At 42.9% G+C, this 24,819-nt stretch overlaps 1 protein-coding gene across 6 annotated transcripts; it reads left to right on the top strand.

Annotated features, from left to right (window-relative positions):
- The first annotated feature begins 1,016 nt into the window (after positions 1–1,016).
- On the top strand, positions 1,017–17,957 carry LOC121307881 (probable endonuclease 4). Of its 6 annotated transcripts, none has more exons than XM_041240194.1 (10): positions 1,024–1,200; positions 8,706–8,875; positions 9,045–9,215; positions 9,938–10,120; positions 10,254–10,463; positions 14,875–15,057; positions 15,159–15,290; positions 15,518–15,622; positions 16,345–16,474; positions 16,944–17,957. In XM_041240194.1, exons 2-10 carry the CDS (start codon positions 8,719–8,721, stop codon positions 16,996–16,998), a joined length of 1,326 nt encoding a protein of 441 aa, XP_041096128.1. In that variant the 5' UTR covers positions 1,024–1,200; positions 8,706–8,718; the 3' UTR covers positions 16,999–17,957. The 6 variants fall into 6 exon arrangements, with proteins under 6 accessions (XP_041096132.1, XP_041096128.1, XP_041096131.1 ...); XM_041240193.1 differs by lacking the exon at positions 1,024–1,200 and adding an exon at positions 2,660–2,740 and having other exon boundaries at positions 8,706–8,882; XM_041240196.1 differs by lacking the exon at positions 1,024–1,200 and adding an exon at positions 2,668–2,740.
- Positions 17,958–24,819: the final 6,862 nt, after the last annotated feature.

The raw sequence follows: 24,819 nt of genomic DNA, 5'->3' as shown, positions 1-24,819 counted from the left end.
GACGTTATCTTTTTATTTTAATTGCGGAGTAAGTAACGCTGTTTTTTATAGATTGTTGTTTTGTTTGTTTTTATCTGTTTTTTATAGATTGTTGTTTTGTTTGTTTTTATCTGAGAATTTGTATTTATTTTTATTCTGGAGAGCGAGGATCCCTGCTGATGACGGTATGTGTCAGGTCTGTCGCGCGCTCACGAGCAAACCATTTCTCAGCCAAGTAAAAGAGGGTCCCCCCTTAGGGGGGAAAGGGGGGAAGGGGGCATTTAAAGCGTATTGTATGATTTCAATGCAAACATTATTTGAAAATATTTCCAGGACATGAAGAAATGTGTTTTGGCAATTTAGTTAAAACAGTAAACAAAGCTCTGGCCCGGGACAGCTGTCAGGGTTGCGCCCCCCCCGAACCGTGGTAAACTAACCCAAATACAAGCGCCCTGTAGTGAGAGCACAGCAAGGTGTGACACAGCACAGTCTGCAAAGCCTGGCTATCCAAGGGCATGCTTACTCTTTGATATACGACAATGAAATCCAATAGAGAAGCGAGGTGGTCCCGCAGCGGGGCAGTAGCTTAAGGGAATGGCGCTTTTGTTTTATACAGACATCGCCCACTCACCCTTCTGGAGCATGTGTACTCCCAGCGGCCCCAGAGCAGAGATTGCATTATTAATTTTTTTTATAAATCGAAACACACGATGTCATGTCTTTTTCTTTTTCTGTGGTGTGGGTGCACCGCTACGCCATCTCAGGGTCTCCACAAGATTCACTCCAGCTGCTGCACCTATTACTTTATAATGCGTTTTATTCACAGCTTCTAGCAAATATTAAGTGATTGCAATAATATAACAGAATATGGTGACATCAATTTGATTACTAATACACCCATTCAAATTCTTCAAAGTTAACCGAAGATACATATTATAAATAAACACGTGCATTTTAATATACGCCCATTTCATTCCCTGGATTAATATTCATGAGAAAGGAGGAGGCCAGTTGTTGACGTAATTTTGGCGCTTCTGAAGAGAAGCACATTTTGAATTCAGCATCACATCAGCACAGTAAAGCCCGGTTTTTATTTTCAGCCGCAGATGGCAGTATAAACCCATTGTTTAGGGAAGAACAGCCATTACAGTACTTGGTAAACGCGGAAACAAACTTGAAAACTCAGTGCGGCGCCGTGCATTGATCTGCAATAAAAGCAAGGTAAGAGCTGGGTGCTATTTTTCAGAAAAATTGTGACTTGCAGTTTATTGCAGACCTTGATTCGGTGTGCAGGCTTCAGTTCGACTAGTAAATGAATAACCCCGTGGACAGCGTGTAATGTACCTGCGTGTGATGTCTTGCACACAGCTCAGTGTGCAATGCTGCACCGTGTTTTACTGTATGTATGGTAACTGTAGTGTTACACTTGCATTGGTGATCCGTGCATCTCTTATACATTTTAATATTATCACTGGTATATTTACAAGCCTGCTTTTTACACTGTAATGGTGTTCTGGACACATTTCACTTTGTGCATTACCGTCCGTAGCAACGATGGGATTAGATGCGCCTGAAACGATGTTATACTGTTAAGACTGCGAACTGAAACGTGTACTTGCACCTGGACGACTTGCACACCACACTACACTACAATACACCACAACACAACACAACACAACACAACACTACGCTACACCACAATACGCTACACCACAATACACTATACTACACTACACCACACTACACTACACCACACCACAATACACTATACTACATTACAATACACTACACCACAATACAATACACTACACCACAGTACACTACAATACAATGCTCTACACTACACCACACCACAATACACTACACCACAGTACAGTACACTACACCACAGTACACTACACTACACCACAATACACTACACTGCAATACACTACATTACACCAAAATACACCACAATACACTACACCACAATACACTACAATACACTACACTACACTACACCTTAATACACCACAATACACTACACTACACTACACGTTTATTTTTATGTGTTTATATATCGCCCTCTCTTCACGCCAGGGCATCCCAGAGCACTATAAAGTTAAGACAGAGTGCTCATGTGTACAACACCCTCCATCTACAACCAATGATATAAAAGCACATTCAGAAAGTATGCTTTCAGCTTAGACTTCAAAGCATCCAATGTTTCAAGCTGCCTAAATCATCCTGCTTCCACAAGCGAGGAGCACAACCGCGAAAAACACAGATCCAGCTCTTCAACACATCTCTGAAAGGCTTTCGTTTTTTTTCTTTTTTGCAATATCCTCATCGCTGACTAGTCTTGGCATTCTTCTTCTTCTTCTTTATTATTATTATTATTATTATTATTATTATTATTATTATTTATCTTCATTATTATTATTATTATTTATTTGGGAGATGCCTTCATCCCAGAAGACTTACATGGTGTAACAGGGCAGTACAGACTGGGTTACAGTCAGTGTTGCCGTGTATGCAGTTTTCCAGCGGTATTGGGCTGCTTTAAAAACACAGCCACGGGAAATATTAAGGAGCCGCGGGTTGATAATGCAATAGATTGGTGGTATAACTTTAAAAGATTGAAACTGTTTTCATGTTTGTAATATTGTTTGGGATACAGTGCCAGCATTAGTATTTCAATAAAGGGATCGGGCTGTTTGCCGGCCTGGTATGAATGTCCCTTCAGAGGTTCCGTACGGATTTTTTATCAAATTTATACCAGGTATCTTATTGCACAGGCCTGCATGTTAACAATAAGCTTGCTTTCAGTTAAAACCAACAGTTGGGCTTTGGGCTATAAACTCAGCAGAAATCTGGCAGCCCTGGATACAGAGCAGGATTCATATTTAAACAGAGTGCAGTCAGAGGTGAAAGTAACCTTTAATTTCTCACCGGTACTGTACCGGTATGTTTGTTTAGTAGCTGCAGGGCTAAAAGGAGGGGGAAGGGCGCTTTATTTAAATTATGGTTTCAAAATATATAAATAATAATAAAAATTAAGGTTGTGTTTCATTTTGAATTATTACATTTGAACCTTAAATGTACAGTTGCAACAACACTTACTTGAAAAAAAAAACTATTTGGTTTATATTTGACTATTGTTGTGAGTTTTGCCAGTTGTTCTGTTGGATTTGGTGTCGTTGGGGTTTCCAGTGCTTTAGTTTCCTGCACTGTTCGTGTCGTTAGGGTTTCCAGTGCTTTAGTTTCCTGCACTGTTCGTGTCGTTAGGGTTTCCAGTGCTTTAGTTTCCTGCACTGTTCGTGTCGTTAGGGTTTCCTGCACTGTTCGTGTCGTTAGGGTTTCCTGCACTGTTCGTGTCGTTAGGGTTTCCAGTGCTTTAGTTTCCTGCACTGTTCGTGTTGTTAGGGTTTCCAGTGCTTTAGTTTCCTGCACTGTTCGTGTCGTTAGGGTTTCCAGTGCTTTAGTTTCCTGCACTGTTCGTGTCGTTAGGGTTTCCTGCACTGTTCGTGTCGTTAGGGTTTCCTGCACTGTTCGTGTCGTTAGGGTTTCCAGTGCTTTAGTTTCCTGCACTGTTCGTGTTGTTAGGGTTTCCAGTGCTTTAGTTTCCTGCACTGTTCGTGTCGTTAGGGTTTCCTGCACTGTTCGTGTCGTTAGGGTTTCCTGCACTGTTCGTGTCGTTAGGGTTTCCAGTGCTTTAGTTTCCTGCACTGTTCGTTAGGGTTTCCAGTTAGGGTTTCCTGCAGTAGGGCTTTAGTTTCCTGCACTGTTCGTGTCGTTAGGGTTTCCAGTGCTTTAGTTTCCTGCACTGTTCGTGTCGTTAGGGTTTCCAGTGCTTTAGTTTCCTGCACTGTTCGTGTCGTTAGGGTTTCCTGCACTGTTCGTGTCGTTAGGGTTTCCTGCACTGTTCGTGTCGTTAGGGTTTCCAGTGCTTTAGTTTCCTGCACTGTTCGTGTCGTTAGGGTTTCCAGTGCTTTAGTTTCCTGCACTGTTCGTGTTGTTAGGGTTTCCAGTGCTTTAGTTTCCTGCACTGTTCGTGTCGTTAGGGTTTCCAGTGCTTTAGTTTCCTGCACTGTTCGTGTGCAGTGCTTTAGTTTCCTGCACTGTTCGTGTCGTTAGGGTTTCCAGTGCTTTAGTTTCCTGCACTGTTCGTGTCGTTAGGGTTTCCAGTGCTTTAGTTTCCTGCACTGTTCGTGTCGTTAGGGTTTCCAGTGCTTTTGTTTCCTGCACTGTTCGTGTCGTTAGGGTTTCCAGTGCTTTAGTTTCCTGCACTGTTCGTGTTGTTAGGGTTTCCAGTGCTTTAGTTTCCTGCACTGTTCGTGTTGTTAGGGTTTCCAGTGCTTTAGGGTTTCCTGCACTGTTCGTGTCGTTAGGGTTTAGTGCTTTAGTTTCCTGCACTGTTCGTGTCGTTAGGGTTTCCAGTGCTTTAGTTTCCTGCACTGTTCGTGTCGTTAGGGTTTCCAGTGCTTTAGTTTCCTGCACTGTTCGTGTCGTTAGGGTTTCCAGTGCTTTAGTTTCCTGCACTGTTCGTGTCGTTAGGGTTTCCAGTGCTTTAGTTTCCTGCACTGTTCGTGTCGTTAGGGTTTCCAGTGCTTTAGTTTCCTGCACTGTTCGTGTCGTTAGGGGTTTGCACTGTTCGTGCTTTAGGGTTTCCTGCACTGTTCGTGTCGTTAGGGTTTCCAGTGCTTTAGTTTCCTGCACTGTTCGTGTCGTTAGGGTTTCCAGTGCTTTAGTTTCCTGCACTGTTCGTGTCGTTTGGGTTTCCTGCACTGTTCGTGTCGTTAGGGTTTCCTGCACTGTTCGTGTCGTTAGGGTTTCCAGTGCTTTAGTTTCCTGCACTGTTCGTGTCGTTAGGGTTTCCAGTGCTTTAGTTTCCTGCACTGTTCGTGTTGTTAGGGTTTCCAGTGCTTTAGTTTCCTGCACTGTTCGTGTCGTTAGGGTTTCCAGTGCTTTAGTTTCCTGCACTGTTTGTGTCGTTAGGGTTTCCAGTGCTTTAGTTTCCTGCACTGTTCGTGTCGTTAGGGTTTCCAGTGCTTTAGTTTCCTGCACTGTTCGTGTCGTTAGGGTTTCCAGTGTGTTTCCTGCACTGTTCGTGTCGTTAGGGTTTCCTGCACTGTTCTGTTTCCTGCACTGTTCGTGTCGTTAGGGTTTCCAGTGCTTTAGTTTCCTGCACTGTTCGTGTCGTTAGGGTTTCCAGTGCTTTAGTTTCCTGCACTGTTCGTGTCGTTAGGGTTTCCAGTGCTTTAGTTTCCTGCACTGTTCGTGTCGTTAGGGTTTCCTGCACTGTTCGTGTCGTTAGGGTTTCCTGCACTGTTCGTGTCGTTAGGGTTTCCTGCACTGTTCGTGTCGTTAGGGTTTCCTGCACTGTTTGTGTCGTTAGGGTTTCCAGTGCTTTAGTTTCTTGCACTGTTTGTGTCGTTAGGGTTTCCAGTGCTTTAGTTTCCTGCACTGTTCGTGTCGTTAGGGTTTCCAGTGCTTAGGGTTTCCTGCACTGTTCGTGTCGTTAGGGTTTGCTTTAGTTTCTGCACTGTTTGTGTCGTTAGGGTTTCCAGTGCTTTAGTTTCCTGCACTGTTCGTGTCGTTAGGGTTTCCTGCACTGTTCGTGTCGTTAGGGTTTCCTGCACTGTTCGTGTCGTTAGGGTTTCCTGCACTGTTCGTGTCGTTAGGGTTTCCAGTGCTTTAGTTTCTTGCACTGTTCGTGTCGTTAGGGTTTCCAGTGCTTTTGTTTCCTGCACTGTTTGTGTCGTTAGGGTTTCCTGCACTGCGTGTCGTTAGGGTTTCCTGCACTGTTCGTGTCGTTAGGGTTTCCAGTGCTTTAGTTTCCTGCACTGTTCGTGTCGTTAGGGTTTCCTGCAGTTTCTGCACTGTTCGTGTCGTTAGGGTTTCCAGTGCTTTAGTTTCCTGCACTGTTCGTGTCGTTAGGGTTTCCAGTGCTTTTAGGGTTTCCTGCACTGTTCGTGTCGTTAGGGTTTCCTGCACTGTTCGTGTCGTTAGGGTTAGGGTTTCCTGCACTGTTTGTGTTTCCAGTGCTTTAGTTTCCTGCACTGTTCGTGTCGTTGTTTCCTGTGTCGTTAGGGTTTCCTGCACTGTTCGTGTCGTTAGGGTTTCCTGCACTGTTCGTGTCGTTAGGGTTTCCAGTGCTTTAGTTTCCTGCACTGTTCGTGTCGTTAGGGTTTCCTGCACTGTTTCGTGTGTTAGGGTTAGTGGTTTCCTGCACTGTTTGTGTCGTAGGGTTTCCAGTGCTTTAGTTTCCTGCACTGTTCGTGTTGTTAGGGTTTCCAGTGCTTTAGTTTCCTGCACTGTTCGTGTCGTTAGGGTTTCCTGCACTGTTCGTGTCGTTAGGGTTTCCAGTGCTTTAGTTTCCTGCACTGTTCGTGTCGTTAGGGTTTCCAGTGCTTTAGTTTCCTGCACTGTTCGTGTCGTTAGGGTTTCCTGCACTGTTCGTGTCGTTAGGGTTTCCAGTGCTTTAGTTTCCTGCACTGTTTGTGTCGTTAGGGTTTCCAGTGCTTTAGTTTCCTGCACTGTTCGTGTCGTTAGGGTTTCCTGCACTGTTCGTGTCGTTAGGGTTTCCTGCACTGTTCGTGTCGTTAGGGTTTCCAGTGCAGTTTCCTGTTCGTGTCGTTAGGGTTTCCAGTGCTTTAGTTTCCTGCACTGTTCGTGTTGTTAGGGTTTCCTGCACTGTTTGTGTCGTTAGGGTTTCCAGTGCTTTAGTTTCCTGCACTGTTCGTGTTGTTAGGGTTTCCTGCACTGTTCGTGTCGTTAGGGTTTCCAGTGCTTTAGTTTCCTGCACTGTTCGTGTCGTTAGGGTTTCCAGTGCTGTTCGTGTTTCCTGCACTGTTCGTGTCGTTAGGGTTTCTGCACTGTTCGTGTCTTTAGTTTCCTGCACTGTTCGTGTCGTTAGGGTTTCCTGCACTGTTCGTGTCGTTAGGGTTTCCAGTGCTTTAGTTTCTTGCACTGTTTGTGTCGTTAGGGTTTCCAGTGCTTTAGTTTCCTGCACTGTTCGTGTCGTTAGGGTTTCCTGCACTGTTCGTGTCGTTAGGGTTTCCTGCACTGTTCGTGTCGTTAGGGTTTCCAGTGCTTTAGTTTCCTGCACTGTTCATGTTGTTAGGGTTTCCAGTGCTTTAGTTTCCTGCACTGTTCGTGTCGTTAGGGTTTCCAGTGCTTTAGTTTCCTGCACTGTTCGTGTCGTTGGGGTTTCCAGTGCTTTAGTTTCCTGCACTGTTCGTGTCGTTAGGGTTTCCAGTGCTTTAGTTTCCTGCACTGTTCGTGTCGTTAGGGTTTCCAGTGCTTTAGTTTCCTGCACTGTTCATGTTGTTAGGGTTATCCGATTTGCAGAGTGAAAAACTGCGATGGTCTTTTTCTTGAAGTCACCCACGCCTCGCAAACTCCGAAGATGTTAATGTTAAATGAATGCCTTGGTCGTTTAGAAGAGGCTTTTATCCAAAGACTTCCAGAGATGCAGAGTCACTTCCAATAGGACCTTATTTGTTTCATCCGACAGTATTGTATATAGTAACACAATAATAGTTAAAAATTAAACATCTGGTGTATTTATTGCTGATGATAACAACTCATTATATATATATAATAACATGTTAAATGTACAAAAAGTCGGATTTAACAGAGAGATCAGCTGTTAGCATTACCATTTAAACATGATGAACACAGAGTCAGAATATTTTAATAATGCAGAAGAGTGTCGATGTTCTTTTTGAATGGCGCTGACACACAGCCTAATACATCAGGCCTACACTGCTGTTATCTTGCTGAGCAAATCATGCAGTTTTGTACTTTCTAGTTCTGACTAGGACAAAAAATGAAGGCTGTTTTTGCTCTGCTTGTTTTTCAGAATATGAGCTAAACTACAATCGAAATGTTTCCTTGCGAGTGGAGTTCCCTTGTATTGATTGGGAAATGTTTCCTTGCGGGTGGAGCTCCCTTGTATTGATTGGGAAATGTTTCCTTGCGGGTGGAGCTCCCTTGTATTGATTGGGAAATGTTTCCTTGCGGGTGGAGCTCCCTTGTATTGATTGGGAAATGTTTCCTTGCGGGTGGAGCTCCCTTGTATTGATTGGGAAGCACTTCATGCTCGTTTTTCTTTTTGATATTTTTTTCCTTTTTAAAATCAATTAAAAGAGCAGCGTCTATCATTCTACCAAATTCCAGTGGAATAGTTGTACGATTTTGTCTTGGAAGATGTTCACCTCAATTCAGGCCACTAAGTTTTCAGTTTACAAAAGTTCTCTTTTTTTTGTAATCTCGATTTTGCTGGGTCTGCTGAACCCCCTTTGCAGTCACTGTTGCTGTAAGAGTGACGGTTACCATGGCGATCAGCCCTCTGTCATCCTAAGTCACGTGAGCGGAACTCGAGTGACTCTGACTTATTTTGCTTAAACATCAATAGTAACCAGACAGCCAGGAAGAACCTGGGATTCGGGAAAGGACTTCAAATACAAAGAGCAGATGATGCAGCCTGAATATAGAGTGGTCCAGTCCGCACCAGCTTGCTTTCACCTCTGAGAGTCGTTTACAGTAAGTGCAGTAGCACTACTGAAATACAATACCCAACTCTCCAATAAACTCCACTCAATGTGTGAGGCATGTCCTTCCCATTTTGTGCTCGCTAACTAATAGCTAACAGCTCCAGGACTTACAGCTTCCAGAGACTAGGATTCCTAATAAAGTGTCACTGTTTCTTTTTTCTGTGTGTGCATGTGTGTGTTTCACAGGCTGTTTTTCGGGATGTCTGGCAAGGACAGGGTTAAGTCCGAGCGCAGGGGGAGTGGTCCCTTCTCCAGGACCCGCAGTTCACTGCGCAACTCTGAGAGCGCGGAGCGAGGGAAGGGGAGAGAGACGAGGCGGAGGAGTGGAGTTAGGGGCCAGCAGCGCTCTACTGCAGGTCAGTTGTAAGTCTCTCATTATCTTCAGTGTAAATTCAATGGCAAATGTTTCCACTAGAAGTCTCTCTGTAGCTTCAGTGTCAATTCAATAGCAAACGTTTCCACTAGAAATCTTTCTTGGTCTTCAGTGTAAAATTAACTCAAGTCACTTTTTCGTCTTCAATACAGGGGAGCTCGAGGGCTCGGCTCATTCGGTCAGACCTGTCCTCACTCCCAAACGAAAGAAGGGACAAGTGACTCTGAAGGAGGGAGAGGGGAATAGAGGGAAGGAGAAAGCAAGCAGACAGAGGAGGAAATCAGTGAAACGTGGCGTGAAACGGGAGAGCGTGGATGGGCTGGGTACGAGAAGATGAAAACGTCTTTCAGTTCTGTTGAATTAGCAGGAGATGACCTGACAATGCTTAGAGATTGTATGTAGCTAATAAATCTGAAGCTCGCTGGTTCCAGCGGGTTAGAGAAAGTGGTCTTGATACCAGCAGGTTCAAATCCCAGCTCAGCCGCTGACTCGCTGTGTGTGTGCGACCGTGAGCGAGTCACTTAACTGCCTTGTGCTCCGTCCTTCGGATGAGGTGTAACCCAAACGAGGTCCTCTTGGAAGTGACTCTGCAGCAGCAGCAGTTGTTTGATGCAGCGTTCACCCCCCTAGTCTCTGGAAGTAGCTTTGGAGAAAAGCCTCTGCTAAATGACTCATTAATAATAATAAAATAATTCCATTAATCTCACCTGTCCTGCACTTCTGTTGGCTATTGTACCTATATAATGAAGGGCTGTCAATTGGGGGAGGTGGGGGGTGGGGGGGGGGGGGGTGAATGGAATTATTTTGTCGGCTACAATTACTTTGAGGTGACGATGGATTGAAGAGCTGCTCTTCAGTTTTAATTACCAGCCACAGACATGAGTAACACAGGCTGGATCAGCCACAGTGTCTTTATAGAAGAGCCAGTGCCTTCTAGTGGCGGCCACATTGGATCATGTTTGTTTTGCTAACTGCGACAGGGAGGATGTGACATAAGACGAAAGAAAAAATAATTGTCTTGACACCTGACTGCTTTGGTTACCAGACAGCGGGACCAGGTCTGTCATGAAGAGAACAAAAAAACTAAAGAGCGAGGGAATAAAAAAGGAGGAAGAAGTGCCACTGCCTGTACAGTCCAGCTCATCAGCTGAGAGAGAGATGGAGAGAGGGAGTGTGAAAATGGAGGGAGGAAGAAGGAAGCTCATAGGAGCCCACATGTCCATAGCAGGTAGGAGAGGGAGAGTCAGAGTTTATCAGCATGATAAAAGGGGCCCGTGATACTGTTAATAAAGTTAATAAGGGGGTGAGAGAATGGATTTTAAAGATTTTCAGCACTCACAGGTCTGGCTGTGTCTCTGCAGGTGGGCTCTGGAACGCTGTGCGGGACTCCGTTACGATCGGGGGCTGTGTGTTCGGCATGTTCCTGGGCTCCCAGCGCTCCTGGAAGAGTCGGCCCCTGGATGAGAAGGCAGTGGCCCAGTTCCGCCAGGCCTGCTCCCAGCACGGCTTCACCCCAGACCGCATACTGCCGCATGGGTCATATCTGCTCAACTGTGGGTCTCCTAAACCTGGTGAGTAGCAGACCTCTCCACCAGGGGGGAGACAGGCATGAAATTGTACAGCAGTTCCATCTGGCTCCACCTGCCGGAGACAGATACAGGAAAGATCTGTTAGTACATATCTGGACCACCTTGCAGTAACAACTCTCCCCTAGAGGGAGATAAAGATACAGGAGATTACCAGAGCAGTGCTGCCTGTTTTCACCAGGGGGAGCAAAGATACATGAAATTACCATAGCAGTACTGCCTTTCTCCACAAAGGGGGTCTATAAAGATACGTTACAATAGATCTGACACAACGTCAGTTACCTCGAGCTATAATTCCCATGTCATGACGACGTCAAACGTGATGACGGACTACTGCCTGGTCTCCACCAGGGGGAGGCAGATATGTAAAATAATGTACTGATCTAGACTGTAGTGAATTTGCCGGTTCTGAGATCCCCAGTACAGTACAGTTACCGAACTGGACTGGCTTGCTGTACTGCCTGTATCCACTTGGGGGAGACAAAGATACAGGAAAAACTGTCCAGTACCGTTGTTTTCCATTCAGACTGCAGGGAATTTGCTGGCTCTCAGATCCCCGGTACAGTGCAGTTAGTTCTGAACTGGACTATCCTGCAATACTGCCGGGGGAGGCAAAGATACAGGAAAGGTCCTGAGATCACAGCCATCAAAACAAAAGTGTTCACTAGATGGTGTTCATATGTCTCTGTGTTTACAAGACAGAATACATATATCTCTGGCAGGAAACTGGAGCATAAGAGCAGCTTAACACAGAAAACACTATTTCAGTAAAAAAAAAAAAAAAAAAAAGAAATGACCAGTGCAGTACCGCCTGTCTCCACTGGGGGATTCAAAGATGTGTGGAAAGATAATTACAAAACACTGAGTATTTGCAAGAAGTCACTTGCATTATTTCAAACACCATAGACGATAAGGACACACACACACATACATATAATATATATACATATATATATATATATATATATATATATATATATATATATATATACACACACACTACCGATCAAAAGTTTTAGAACACCTCCATTTTTCCAGTTTTTATTGAAATTTACGTGGAAATTTTACGTGAAATTTACCATTCCATGATTTGAAGCCTACGTCTTGTTCTTTTAAGAACATAAGAACATAAGAACATAAGAAAGTTTACAAACGAGAGGAGGCCATTCGGCCCATCTTGCTCGTTTGGTTGTTAGTAGCTTATTGATCCCAAAATCTCATCAAGCAGCTTCTTGAAGGATCCCATGGTGTCAGCTTCAACAACATTACTGGGGAGTTGATTCCAGACCCTCACAATTCTCTGTGTAAAAAAGTGTCTCCTATTTTCTCTTCTGAATGCCCCTTTTTCTAAACTCCATTTGTGACCCCTGGTCCTTGTTTCTTTTTTCAGGCTGAAAAAGTCCCTTGGGTCGACACTGTCAATACCTTTTAGAATTTTGAATGCTTGAATTAGGTCGCCACGTAGTCTTCTTTGTTCAAGACTGAACATATTCAATTCTTTTAGCCTGTCTGCATATGACATGCCTTTTAAGCCCGGAATACTTCTGGTCGCTCTTCTTTGCTCTTCTTTGCACTCTTTCTAGAGCAGCAATATCTTTTTTATAGCGAGGTGACCAGAACTGAACACAATATTCAAGATGAGGTCTTTTCTTCTAAGGTAGTTCTGACATAGCCTGGAGGTATGTTTTGGGTCATTATCTTGCTGTAGGATGAACCCCTGACTAACTAGACATATACCAGAGGGTATTGCATGGCTCTGCAAAATGCTGTGGTAATCGTTTTGGTTCAGGGTGCCACTCACTCTGTGCAAGTCGCCGACTCTGGATCCAGCAAAAGAGCCCCAGACCATCACGCTTCCTCCTCCATGTTTGACATTTGGTGTCACACACCGAGAAACCATCCTTTCGCCTACTCGACTGTGTTCAAAAGCCCTGCGTGATGAACTGAAGATTTCAGATTTTGATTCATCGGTCCATAAGACCTTCTTCCAGTCTTCAGTAGTCCACTGGCGGTGCTTTATGGCCCAGGCAAGCTTCTTTTTCTTATTTTGCCATCTTAGCAATGGCTTTCTTACTGCCACTCGACCTGTCAAACCTACAGATCGAAGTCTTCTCTTCACAGTTGAAACTGAGACTTCCTTACTTCGACCAGTGTTAAGCTGTGTTTGAAGCTGTTGTCCTGTGAGCCGCCTATCACGCAAGCTGTTGACTCTCAGAAACTTGTCTTCTGATTCTGTTGAGGCTTTGGGTCTGCCAGACCTCTTCCTGTCTTTCCTCCAGTTTAACTGCCTTTTGATGGTGTAGGAAACTGTACTCACTGACACCTTGGCTTTCTTTGCAATTTCTCTAAAGAAAGACCTACACTTTTAGGGGTTATAATGGTCTGTCTGTCTTCCTATGTTAATTGCCTTTTTCTCGCCATTATGATAGCAATATACTACTTCCTGCAGTACAACACTGTCCAAATAATGCTTAAGAGGGTGTAGTAACACAGTCTGTTCCAACACTGCTTTTATACAGATAGAGTAAGTAATCTGTAAGTAATCAACAAAAGTTGGGACACCTGTAGGAATTGTTAGCATCAACTTTCAAGGCTTAATTTACTTCCATTGCTGCAGAACAGCTGTAAGTTGTTAACCCATTACTCGTTCCCTGAAAAAGGCTTTCTTGTATAACTCTGAAATGTACATTATTTTTTAGTTTTTGGTGACCTAAACTTTTATTTTAACCTCTGGCAGTTTACAACTTACTTTTGTACCATTTCAGGTTATTCACTGGACTTGAACTGCTTACATTTAAATAAAAACTGGAAAAATGGGGGTGTTCTAAAAGTTTTGACCGGTAGTGTATATATACAGTACCAGTCAAAAGTTTGAGTACACTTGCTGGAAACTAGTTTTTTTTTTTTCTCAGAGTTGACAATGTTTTACATCGTATACGTTTCTGTAAATTCTTGAAAATGAAAACACGTTATAATATACAAAACAGAACATACGGAATATCAAAGCAATGTTCAAAAAAATTGAAAATTGTCTCTAAATCTTGGATTCCTCAAAATAGCCACCCTTTGCCTTAAATACGAGACATTCGGTTAACATGTTTCAGCAGGAAATCACCAGACATGTCTTCCCAGCTCTTCTGCAGCAATTCCCAGAGATGTAGGGCACTTGTGGGTAGCTTTGCTTTGACTTTTCTGTCCAGTTTGTCCCATACAAGTTCTATGGGATTGAGGTCTGGAGTCTGGGCAGGCCAGGCCAGATTGATTTGTCCACTTTCCTTCTTCGCCAGATAGTTCTTGCACAACTTTGAAGTGTGTTTCGGGTCATTATCTTGCTGAAGAATGAAGGACTGCCCAACAAGCCGTAATCCAGATGGAATGGCATGCCTCTGAAGTATGCTATGATAGCCACGCTGGTTGAGCTTGCCATGGACTGAAGATCACCAACTCTGTCACCAGCAAAGCAGCCCCAGACCATGACACTGCCTCCTCCATGCTTGACAGTGGGAACCACACATGCAGAACTCATGCGCTCACCCTCTCTGCATCTTACAAATACTCAGCGGTTGGACCCAAATATTTCAAATTTTGACTCATCGGTCCATAAGACCTACTTCCACTCCTCAAATGTCCAGTTTCTGTGTTTTTGGGGCAGTTAATCGCCAGTTTCACAGACTTGTGACTCGAGTGAACTTGTTCTCTGATTCTGAGGTCACCCTTGGCCTGCCAGACCTTGTTAGGTCCTCATGAGTGCCAGTTTCTTCAAATCGTTTGATGGTCTTGGCCACGGCAGTTACAGACACTTGCAAAGTTCTTCCGATTTGTCTTAAAGGTTAACCTTCATTTCTTAATGTAATTACTGTCTTTTTTCTTTGTCTGAGCGTATTTTGCCATTTTCTGCTCCCTTACATTCAGGAATGACAAACTTGTACCTATGCTACCTATATTTATAGTAATCATGGCTCCTCACCTGTTAACAGTAATTGGTGACAAAGGTTAATTAGGTAACATGCTAGTTAACTCAGGACATCTAACAAATACACTTTTATACTTAGGCCAGTGTTCTAACACCGTGTTATACACATTTCAGACTTTTAACTGACTTGGGATTCAGACTGAAATCCCCTTGCTTTGGGTGACCATTTCATTGAAATTGACAAGATTTACATTTTCATTTAAAAATAAAATTTTTGAATGCAATTCACTTATGATTATCAGCTTATATAAGTACACATATCATATAATGAAATATTAAGTGTTTATAGACAAGTCTATACAGCTAAAAGCATAGATAATCGTGTGAAAAAGCTGGTTTCAAGCCGGTGTACTCAAAATTTTCACTGGTACTGTATAAATAAATAAAATATAAGAAAATGTAATGTGATTGTTATCTCCCCAGATGTCTATGAGAAGAGCAGAGCCATGCTCATTGATGAACTGAAGAGGTGTGAGCAGCTGGGCCTGACCATGTTCAACTTCCACCCCGGCTCCACCCTCCATGACATCACAGTAGAGGAGTGTCTGGATAGGATAGCAGATTCCATAAACCACGCCCACCAACACACCACTGGAGTCACCACAGGTAAAATCAACAGCCTGCAGTTCCTCCTGCTGCCAGAGGGAGGTGGTCATATTTAACATTTCTGTTTAATGTTTGTCCCCCCCCCCTCCCCCCCCTCACAGTTATAGAGAATATGAGCTGCCAGGGTAACACTGTTGGGGGCAAGTTCTCAGAACTGAGAGGGATTATTGATCGAGTGAAAGATAAATCCAGAGTTGGAGTCTGTCTGGATACCTGCCATGCCTTCGCAGCCGGTAAGAGAACCTTGATTTTAATACCTGACCAGTTTCATCTGTATAGCGTCCTTCAAAACACTCATTGAATCTGATCACCATGAGAGATAGGGCAAAGGGCTTGACTGGACATTTCAATTAGTGAGAAAGACAGAGGTCTTGTACCACAAGAGACAGGGAAAGGGGGAGGGGCAACTGTCCTGTGGTGTGTGGCCCTTGCATGACCCCAGTAATAATCTCTTCCCCAGGTCACGACCTCTCTGCAGTGGGCGGAGTTAAGAAGATGCTGGATGAATTTGATTGGACGGTTGGACTGCAGTATCTCAAGGCAGTGCATCTCAATGACTCCAAAGGTGGGGGGCGCTGTTTAGAATATCTAGCCACTCAGCACTTGAGATAATGTATTGACAACCTAGGATGAAAAGTTGCAGTCTTTTATTTTAAAATACCTTTTTTATTTAACCTGCCTGAAATTAAGAATGACAAAGAAAATACATGAATAATTTGACCTGTATTGAATTCACTGTGTCTCAGATCTCCAGTACAGTAATGTTAGTTCATAACCAGAATAGAGTACAATATCGCCTGTATCCACTGGGGGAGGCAAAGATACACAAAAAGATCTTTGGTGTTGTAGCTCTCATCCAGACTGTATTGAATTTCTACACTAATCCATCGCTGTTGTATTTTATGACCACTGCAGTGGCTCTATCTGTCATCGAAGATTGTTTAGGGTTTAGTTACACGCTGTGGTCCCAGTCTACCAGCCTCACCCCATTGTAGCTGCCCTGAACTTGTGCTACCATTCCTGCTGCTGCTGCTGCTTCTTCTTCTTCTTTAGACAATTAGCAGATGTTTTTATCCTGCAGAGTCCCTTCCATCACGACCTTGTTTGTTTTATGTCTCATCTGAAGGACAGAGCACAAGGGGGTTGAGTGACTTGCTCAGGGTCACACACACACACAGTGAGGCAGTGACTGAGCTGGGATTGAACCAGGAATCTCCTGGTAACGAGCCCCATTCTGTAACCACAGGAGCACCGAGCCGCTCTGTTAACCTCTCATGTGTTTTTCAGGGAAGCTGGGTTGCCATCTGGATCGTCATGAGAACATTGGTGAGGGGGAGATCGGATTGGAGGGATTTCGACAAATCATGAACGAGCCTCGCCTGGACAACATGCCCATGATCCTCGAGACGCCCGTCAGGTACAGGGGGAGGGGCTGCCCAGTTCAGGGTTGTGATTGGCTTATCTGTCTGCTGTGTTCTCAGGTTAGTGGTGAGAAATTAAATCTAAAACTCGGTTGTAAGAAGTTAAATTATAAGAAATTGATGATAAATATCTTATTTGTATGTCAAATTATCTCAAAGCAATTGTTCTGGTCTGAATTTCACACCATTAATCAATTACACATGGGATCACAGTGTGCTAACTATACCCTCACTGATCTTCAATGGCAGACAGACAGATAGTGGCACTGCAGTTGGTCTGTATTACACTGAGGGGGCAATAGTAGCACAAGTATAGGGCAGCTGCACTGGGGTGAGGCTGGTAGAATGGGACCACAGTGTGCTAACTATACCCTCAACAATCTTCAATGGCAGGCAGACAGACAGCGGCACTGCAGTGGTTCTGTTTTACACTAAGGGGCGATGTTTCTTTTGGTTTCTCATCAGGCCTGACATGGACGGCTCACAGGAGATCCAGTTGCTCTACTCTCTGTGCCAGTAGAGGTGACTTTACTTTCCTTCAGCCTCAGCTTCCATTATACTGCTGATCCACCCAAGCTGCTCTGGAGTGAATAGCAAACTTACACTACAGGGGACTCAAGTCCTCAATTTGTAAATCATTTGGATAGATGAGATTAACGAGAAAGTAGCAGGTAGCGGAAAATATAGCGTCCCATGTCCCGTCCCCGTCCCCTGTGTTGCTATAACTGTTTAAATAACAGACCTGGCATTTTTCATTTCATTAACATCCTGACAACTTTTTACATATAACTTTAAAAGCTTTAAAACTTTTAATGCTCTTTTGAAAATGTCCGCTGTAGTGCACTGGAATTTGAGATCTGTCTTCCAAATCAGTGCTACTCAACCCCGGTCCTCAGGGACCCCTGTGTCTTCTTCCAACTGAGCTCTCAATGATTTAATTAAACCCTTAATTAACAAACTAATAGTTAGCTCAATTACGTATTTAATTGTTTTCAGCTCTTAAGCAGCTGGAGATTTCAACTAAACTATAAAATGTTGTTATAAGTAGCATGAAATCTGCAACTTCTTAGGAGCCGAGAACAATTAAAAAGGTCTAATTAAGCACATGATGAGTTCAATGAAGGGTGGAGTTCAGTAAGGGAGAGCTCAGTTGGAATGATAGTGAGTAGATAGCAGGGTCCCTGAGGACCAGGTTTGAGCAGCACTGCTCCAAATCACTGCAGGAAGAGCCACTTAAACACACACACACACACACACGAGTGCTCTGGCTTGTCTGTCCCGTACCGCATCATGGATCGTTCTCGCTGTGTTACCTGTTTGGCAGTGTGAGCAGTAATCCTGACACTATCAGAGCACTAGAGAGGCCATTTTGAAAAGAGTTTTGAAACAGACTTTAGTTAAAAGTGTACAAAGTTGCAAGGATGTTAATGAAATGCCAGGTCCGTTATTTAAACAGTTGTAGCAACACTGGGGGGGGGGGGGGGGGGGGTAACGCTAGATTTTTTGGAACCACGCTACTTGTTCATTAAAAAATTTAAAAAAATATACACTTCAGCTCCAGAGTGATACAGCGTTCTGCATTGATATAGAATGGATAGTAGGGTTTATAAGAGAAAAAAAAACACTAAAGATGCTTAAATAGTGAATATATGTTTCTATAATAAACACGAGAAGATGAAATAAGTATTTCCTGTATTTGATGTGTATGTATATTTTGTATAAAAAAAATAAAGGTATTGTTTTTTCCCCAATAAATATTATAAATTGTTTAAAACAACTTTCATTGTGATGATAATAATAATAATTCGTATTATTATTATTGACGACTTATTACTATTAAAAGCAAAATTTAATTATGGAAAACATATTACAAGAAAAACACGAGGCATGATTTATATTGTGTCTTGTGATCTGGAGATAATGGTTTGAATGGCACACGCTGAGAGTAATGCCTTTGTAAACTGTTTGAGGGTGAATGAAGCTCCTAGACAGCAGGTGGACACATTTATTCAAATCATTACAGGCTTTTCAGACTTCCCAGAAGCAGAGACACCATTTGCGAAGGCAATGTGTGTTACACAACCCACTTATAACAGGGAAGAATCGGACATCTCACAGGCTCTTCATTTCAGAGAACTTTGTGTGTTATTATTTTTTCAAATCAAGCTGAATAGATTGTTAATCCCTCAGAAGTTGTGTAAAGAAATGTGATCCTCAGAGTGATGCTGAGACTGAGGCTTTTGAGCCGCGAGTGGCTCTAACGTGGCTGTGACGCGGCTCTAACGCGGCTCTTGCAGTTCTCTGCAGCATTTAGGGTTAATAACAGGAAGATTTGTGAAACTACAATTGATAAAATAGTAATACTAGAAATAGAAAATGAAAAGGTAAATATTTCCTGTCATACTGTGTAAATATGAATGTATGATACTGTAGTAAATAAATGAATAAATGCACATGTGTTTGTCCTCAATACAAATCATACATTTTCATATATATTTCCTGTTAAAACTGGTCAGGCTGGTGTCTGGTAATTTCAATAATACACGATTTTAATTGTCCTCTGGACACACATTGATTTACCAGAACAATAGAAGAAGCTTCATTCCATCCTCAGTAATACTGACACGCTGGATTCACAGATCCCAATTAGCACTGATCTCGGACTGCTCATTAGGCCAGTTTACATGTGGGTTTGTCTCCTGTGGATGTCCAATGCGTGTGAAACTTGGCAGGGAAAACCCATGAAAACGTCCCAGAGAGTGTGAAAGTCTCTATTTCTTGTGAGATTCCAGGAAGTGCTTGTGAAATCAACGCCCACTCGCACATGTAAACACTGATTGCTCGTGAAAATCTTAATGAAGGACCTGCAACGAGGTATTAACAAACCAAAATGCATCAGCGAATCAGATCGTTTCTTATATTCACGCTGGCACGCGGATTCTTTCTGGTGAGACTGTTTTCTGCTCATATAGATTTAAGAGCTTCGTGAAACCCCCCCCCCCCCCCCCCCCCCCCCCCCCCCCCCCCCGCAGCGTTGGATTATATGCCATTCGTTTGCGCCAGTTTGTTTCATTCAAATGAACGTTTGCTATTATGGTTTCTGAGATATTAACAATATTTTTTGGTGGGTCACTTAGCCCCTTGCAATAACTGAATGATTGATTACCATCCCTATATAACAGCTCATTGAAAATATGTAAATCAATTTGTGCTGAAAAACTAAAATATTTGTTCATTTCTACAATTTTATTTGTTTACACACACACACGCATTTATAGACACTGGAACACTGCTGTTATAAGATGATTTATTGTTTTGTATGCTGTTAATAAATAAAATATATAAATCAACACATTTACTGCACTGTGTTTACTTTTCTTTTAGTGTGTAAATACAAAATGACACAGTTATTTGAAAACTCCCTGTAAATGTAATTGAACCATTCGTTAGTGCTACTGTAGGCTCGCTGGTGCAGTGTTTCCAGGGTATCCCTTTGGGCAGTGCATGCTGGGACAGGGGGTGTAAACAACAATAGGGAAGTCATTGTAGATAAGTCTGTAACACGTGGTCGGGTTGCTGAGACCGACATGTGTTTCCTCACACTACGTTAGTATCTTCGAACTCTATTTTAGTGTTCAAGTGGGTGGTAAAATTGTTGAAGTATAAGCTCCACTTTGGGAAGCTGTTATTTATTTGAATAAAATTTAGGTGTAAACTTGATCTGAATATCCTCTTTCAGCTGCGAGGAAGCCTCATTCAATATACAGGTGTGAGATTTCAGTTCACAAAAGCGCCTGTATTTTGAAAACTCAGTGTTGACAGGTATGAATCTGGATATGTGGAATTCAGTGTCAGATAAATATATAAAGGAATCCCTGTACAAAGACACATTTGTATTACACAAAACATACTTAAGTAAAAATAAATGGCACGTATGTGTGCACATTTCAAACTGTCGGATCATTCATTATATATTAGTTCAAAAGAGCCTTTATTCTCACTGATCTAACTGCCCAAACGTGACAGACATAAAAAAAAAAAAAATGTACAGAATAACGTTTTCAGATGTATGTCATTTTAGAAGAAAAATGCAGCTGTCTCTGCAAAACATTGTAAGGAGTAAATGCTGAGGACGAGCAAGCGTACTGCGTTAGTCTTATCCTTCAGTGCTAATCCACTTGAACAGGATCATCACAAACCTGATTTGGCACGCTGCTGTAATCGGGATCTTGTTTAGCAGATGATGTACCTGTGATGATTAATTTGTGGTACACTGCAAATGGGATAGGTGGACTAAACCTGCTTAATCCACTAGTTAGACACATCAAGTGAACTAAATGTGGGACACTGCAATTGACCCCTTGTATTCTGCTTAATATTTCTACAATATTTGTGTGCTGTTATTTCACATAATGTGTGCCACAGAGCAGTACATTTATTTATGCCTCCCTCGAATGGGGAACGAGTCAATCGGGTCCCTAAATCTTTCCACGTTTAGCACAGAAAGGCAACAACTGCTGAATTATCATTGATGCTGCTTTCTTTCAGTATTTATTGACACTTCTTGGATAAGTTATGTACCCTCACTCCACATGATTCATGCAGGGCCCGCTGCTCTACAAGCATGGTTAAGAGGGTAGGCCCTGGATAACACTAACATTTGTGATCTGCTGCCAGGCACTCAGATCAAAGCATAAATGATGCAAGTGCTATAAGACTAACAAGGTAATAATAGAGAGATGATAGATAACATCATGCATAACTCCTGTGTTCCCTTAAACAACTGTTTTACACAACTAATGCAAACCATCACCTATTCAAAAAAATAAAAAAAGACATGCACATAATAGAAAAAGACTTAAATATATTTTATTACTTTAAAAAAAAACTACAACACGCTGTTGCATAAAGCAGTGATTCAAGCAGGAGTTTCAAGGTGACAGTCCTACTTGCATCACTGCTGTAAAGCAACAGAGAAAAAAAGGCAACCTAACAAGTTGTTATTCCGTGGTAGAGAACACTTTAAAACAAGTGTCTGTTCAGCATTTTCAAGTGCATTAAGTGAAATGTTATGAAGTCATGCCTGTGACTTGGGTTCAATAGGAATTTCACTTGAAATCAGTAGGAAATGCATTAGTTACACGGGAATTACAGACACTTGTTTTAAAGTGTTACTCTTTTGTTGTTTAAGGGCTATGATAGCCACGTTTGCTTTTTTTTAAACCCAGATGCCTAAATTGCCAAATGTTCCCAAAGAAGACATTGTGAGAGTCACAGAACGAAGATTAGATGTAGTGAGGGATGGGACGATCGCTGTTCCTTCAGGCAGGATTTGGAAAGAACTGAGTGAGGAGCTTGATTGTAAAATATCTTACAAGGCTTTCGTCAAACAGACAATGTGTGGCAGGAACTGGGGTTGGAGTGTGTGGAGAGCCAGCAGTTACCCAAATTGAAAGAGACAGAATATGAAAGCGATGAGAGAGCCCCAAGCTGTAGTTCAGTGCAGAGTGGGCAACTAGAAAAAAGTCTGAAACATTTAATGTTTCCTTATCACCAGAAAAATGGAAAGAAATCATGCCAGAAAGAGTAGCTTACCAGTGTAAGGACAGCAGGTATGTGAAAGGGCGTGAATATAATGTCCTAAAGACAGGGTGCATGGACTCATGTTATTAATGAGGCAATATGGTACGAAACAAAATGTCCTTGTGCGTGGATATTTGAGAGCCAAGGTTTTTCCTTCAGTTACAAATAACTACTTAGAAATGTGTGGTTACTGTAAAGAAAGCATTCTGACAATTAATCAAATGAGAATGAGCCAAAGGTAGATGAATACTATCATTTCAAAATCATTTCTAATAGTGCCTAGTGTGGTAGCAAAGAGTCAGTGCTCGTCAACATATTGCCCTTGGCATGGAGACAGCATCTTTGTATTGATACTGACGTGTAGCGCCACCCAATGGATACACTGGACTACATCGCCCCCTTTTAGTATATTGTACACTGTACATTGTATAGTGTCACGTTGTGCGCTGAAGCCTTGTGATACAATCCGGTTAAGCGTTAGTTACGATCACGTTGTGCGCTGAAGCCTTGTGATACAATCCGGTTAAGCGTTAGTTACGATCACGTTGTGCGCTGAAGCCTTGTGATACAATCCGGTTAAGCGTTAGTTACGATCACGTTGTGCACTGAAGCCTTGTGATACAATCCGGTTAAGCGTTAGTTACGATCACGTTGTGCGCTGAAGCCTTGTGATACAATCCGGTTAAGCGTTAGTTACGATCACGTTGTGCACTGAAGCCTTGTGATACAATCCGGTTAAGCGTTAGTTACGATCACGTTGTGCACTGAAGCCTTGTGATACAATCCGGTTAAGCGTTAGTTACGATCACGTTGTGCACTGAAGCCTTGTGATACAATCCGGTTAAGCGTTAGTTACGATCACGTTGTGCACTGAAGCCTTGTGATACAATCCGGTTAAGCGTTAGTTACGATCACGTTGTGCACTGAAGCCTTGTGATACAATCCGGTTAAGCGTTAGTTACGATCACGTTGTGCGCTGAAGCCTTGTGATACAATCCGGTTAAGCGTTAGTTACGATCACGTTGTGCGCTGAAGCCTTGTGATACAATCCGGTTAAGCGTTAGTTACGATCACGTTGTGCACTGAAGCCTTGTGATACAATCCGGTTAAGCGTTAGTTACGATCACGTTGTGCACTGAAGCCTTGTGATACAATCCGGTTAAGCGTTAGTTACGATCACGTTGTGCGCTGAAGCCTTGTGATACAATCCGGTTAAGCGTTAGTTACGATCACGTTGTGCACTGAAGCCTTGTGATACAATCCGGTTAAGCGTTAGTTACGATCACGTTGTGCGCTGAAGCCTTGTGATACAATCCGGTTAAGCGTTAGTTACGATCACGTTGTGCGCTGAAGCCTTGTGATACAATCCGGTTAAGCGTTAGTTACGATCACGTTGTGCGCTGAAGCCTTGTGATACAATCCGGTTAAGCGTTAGTTACGATCACGTTGTGCGCTGAAGCCTTGTGATACAATCCGGTTAAGCGTTAGTTACGATCACGTTGTGCGCTGAAGCCTTGTGATACAATCCGGTTAAGCGTTAGTTACGATCACGTTGTGCGCTGAAGCCTTGTGATACAATCCGGTTAAGCGTTAGTTACGATCACGTTGTGCACTGAAGCCTTGTGATACAATCCGGTTAAGCGTTAGTTACGATCACGTTGTGCACTGAAGCCTTGTGATACAATCCGGTTAAGCGTTAGTTACGATCACGTTGTGCACTGAAGCCTTGTGATACAATCCGGTTAAGCGTTAGTTACGATCACGTTGTGCGCTGAAGCCGATACAATCCGGTTAAGCGTTAAATAAAGCCTTGTGATACAATCCGGTTAAGCGTTAGTTACGATCACGTTGTGCACTGAAGCCTTGTGATACAATCCGGTTAAGCGTTAGTTACGATCACGTTGTGCACTGAAGCCTTGTGATACAATCCGGTTAAGCGTTAGTTACGATCACACTGAAGCCTTGTGATACAATCCGGTTAAGCGTTAGTTACGATCACGTTGTGCGCTGAAGCCTTGTGATACAATCCGGTTAATGAAACAACTCAAGTCAACAGTTAGCTCGCTGACCATGCTGTTAAAACGATGGTGCACTGAAGCCTTGTGATACATTGTTAGCCTTGTTAGTAACGAAAAAATATCTAAGACTTCAAACATGTCGAGTGTAGAGAAGGATAGATTCATCAAGGAGGCCAAAGCCAACAGAGGAAGCCAGGTAAAGGCAATGACCGACTTTGTGAGCCGCAATCTCAAAGATGCACAGAATGATCTTTGCCTTGCCTACAGTTTAGCAAAAGCCAAACTGCCATTTACAGCAGGCGTCGTTTTCAAAGAAATTTGACCCAAACTCTGCTCCTTTTCAAAGACTGCATTGCAGTGCAAAAACTGGGTCATTAAACATCAAGGATTTAGGTGGCTATCTTTACAAACTGTTCAAGCAGCAGTAGATGCACCGTTTGTAAACTTAATGTGCGACGAGAGCACTGACCACAGTGACAAGAGTCAAATAATAATTTCTCACCGTTTTGCTTAATTGAATGCTGACGCTTAATTGAAATAACCGAGCGTTGTAATGTACAAAATCTGAGTGAAGCCATCGTTGGGTGTTTGGAAAATGACCGAAACAAGTACCCTGTAGAGAAAATTGTGGGATTTACATCGGACGGGGCATCTGTAATGCTAGCCCAACGTGAAAGTGTTTCAAGGCGATTGAAAGATCACTATGGCGATTTATTTGTCCAGCACTGTATGACTCATCG

This window comes from Polyodon spathula, chromosome 60 (genome assembly GCF_017654505.1).
Source record: "Polyodon spathula isolate WHYD16114869_AA chromosome 60, ASM1765450v1, whole genome shotgun sequence".
Classification (NCBI taxonomy): Eukaryota; Metazoa; Chordata; class Actinopteri; order Acipenseriformes; family Polyodontidae; genus Polyodon; species Polyodon spathula.
Note: the sequence above shows the minus strand (reverse complement) of the source record. Positions and strands in the feature narration are given on the sequence as shown.

Excerpts from the sequence above, each read along its gene's own strand:
- LOC121307881 (XM_041240193.1), top strand. The coding sequence starts at position 2,689 with ATGAATGTCCCTTCAGAGGTTCCGTACGGATTTTTTATCAAATTTATA. Across the intron at positions 2,741-8,705 it reads TTTTATCAAATTTATACCAG|GCTGTTTTTCGGGATGTCTG; the intron begins GTATCTTATTGC and ends TGTGTTTCACAG. Across the intron at positions 9,216-9,937 it reads GGAGAGCGTGGATGGGCTGG|ACAGCGGGACCAGGTCTGTC; the intron begins GTACGAGAAGAT and ends TTTGGTTACCAG.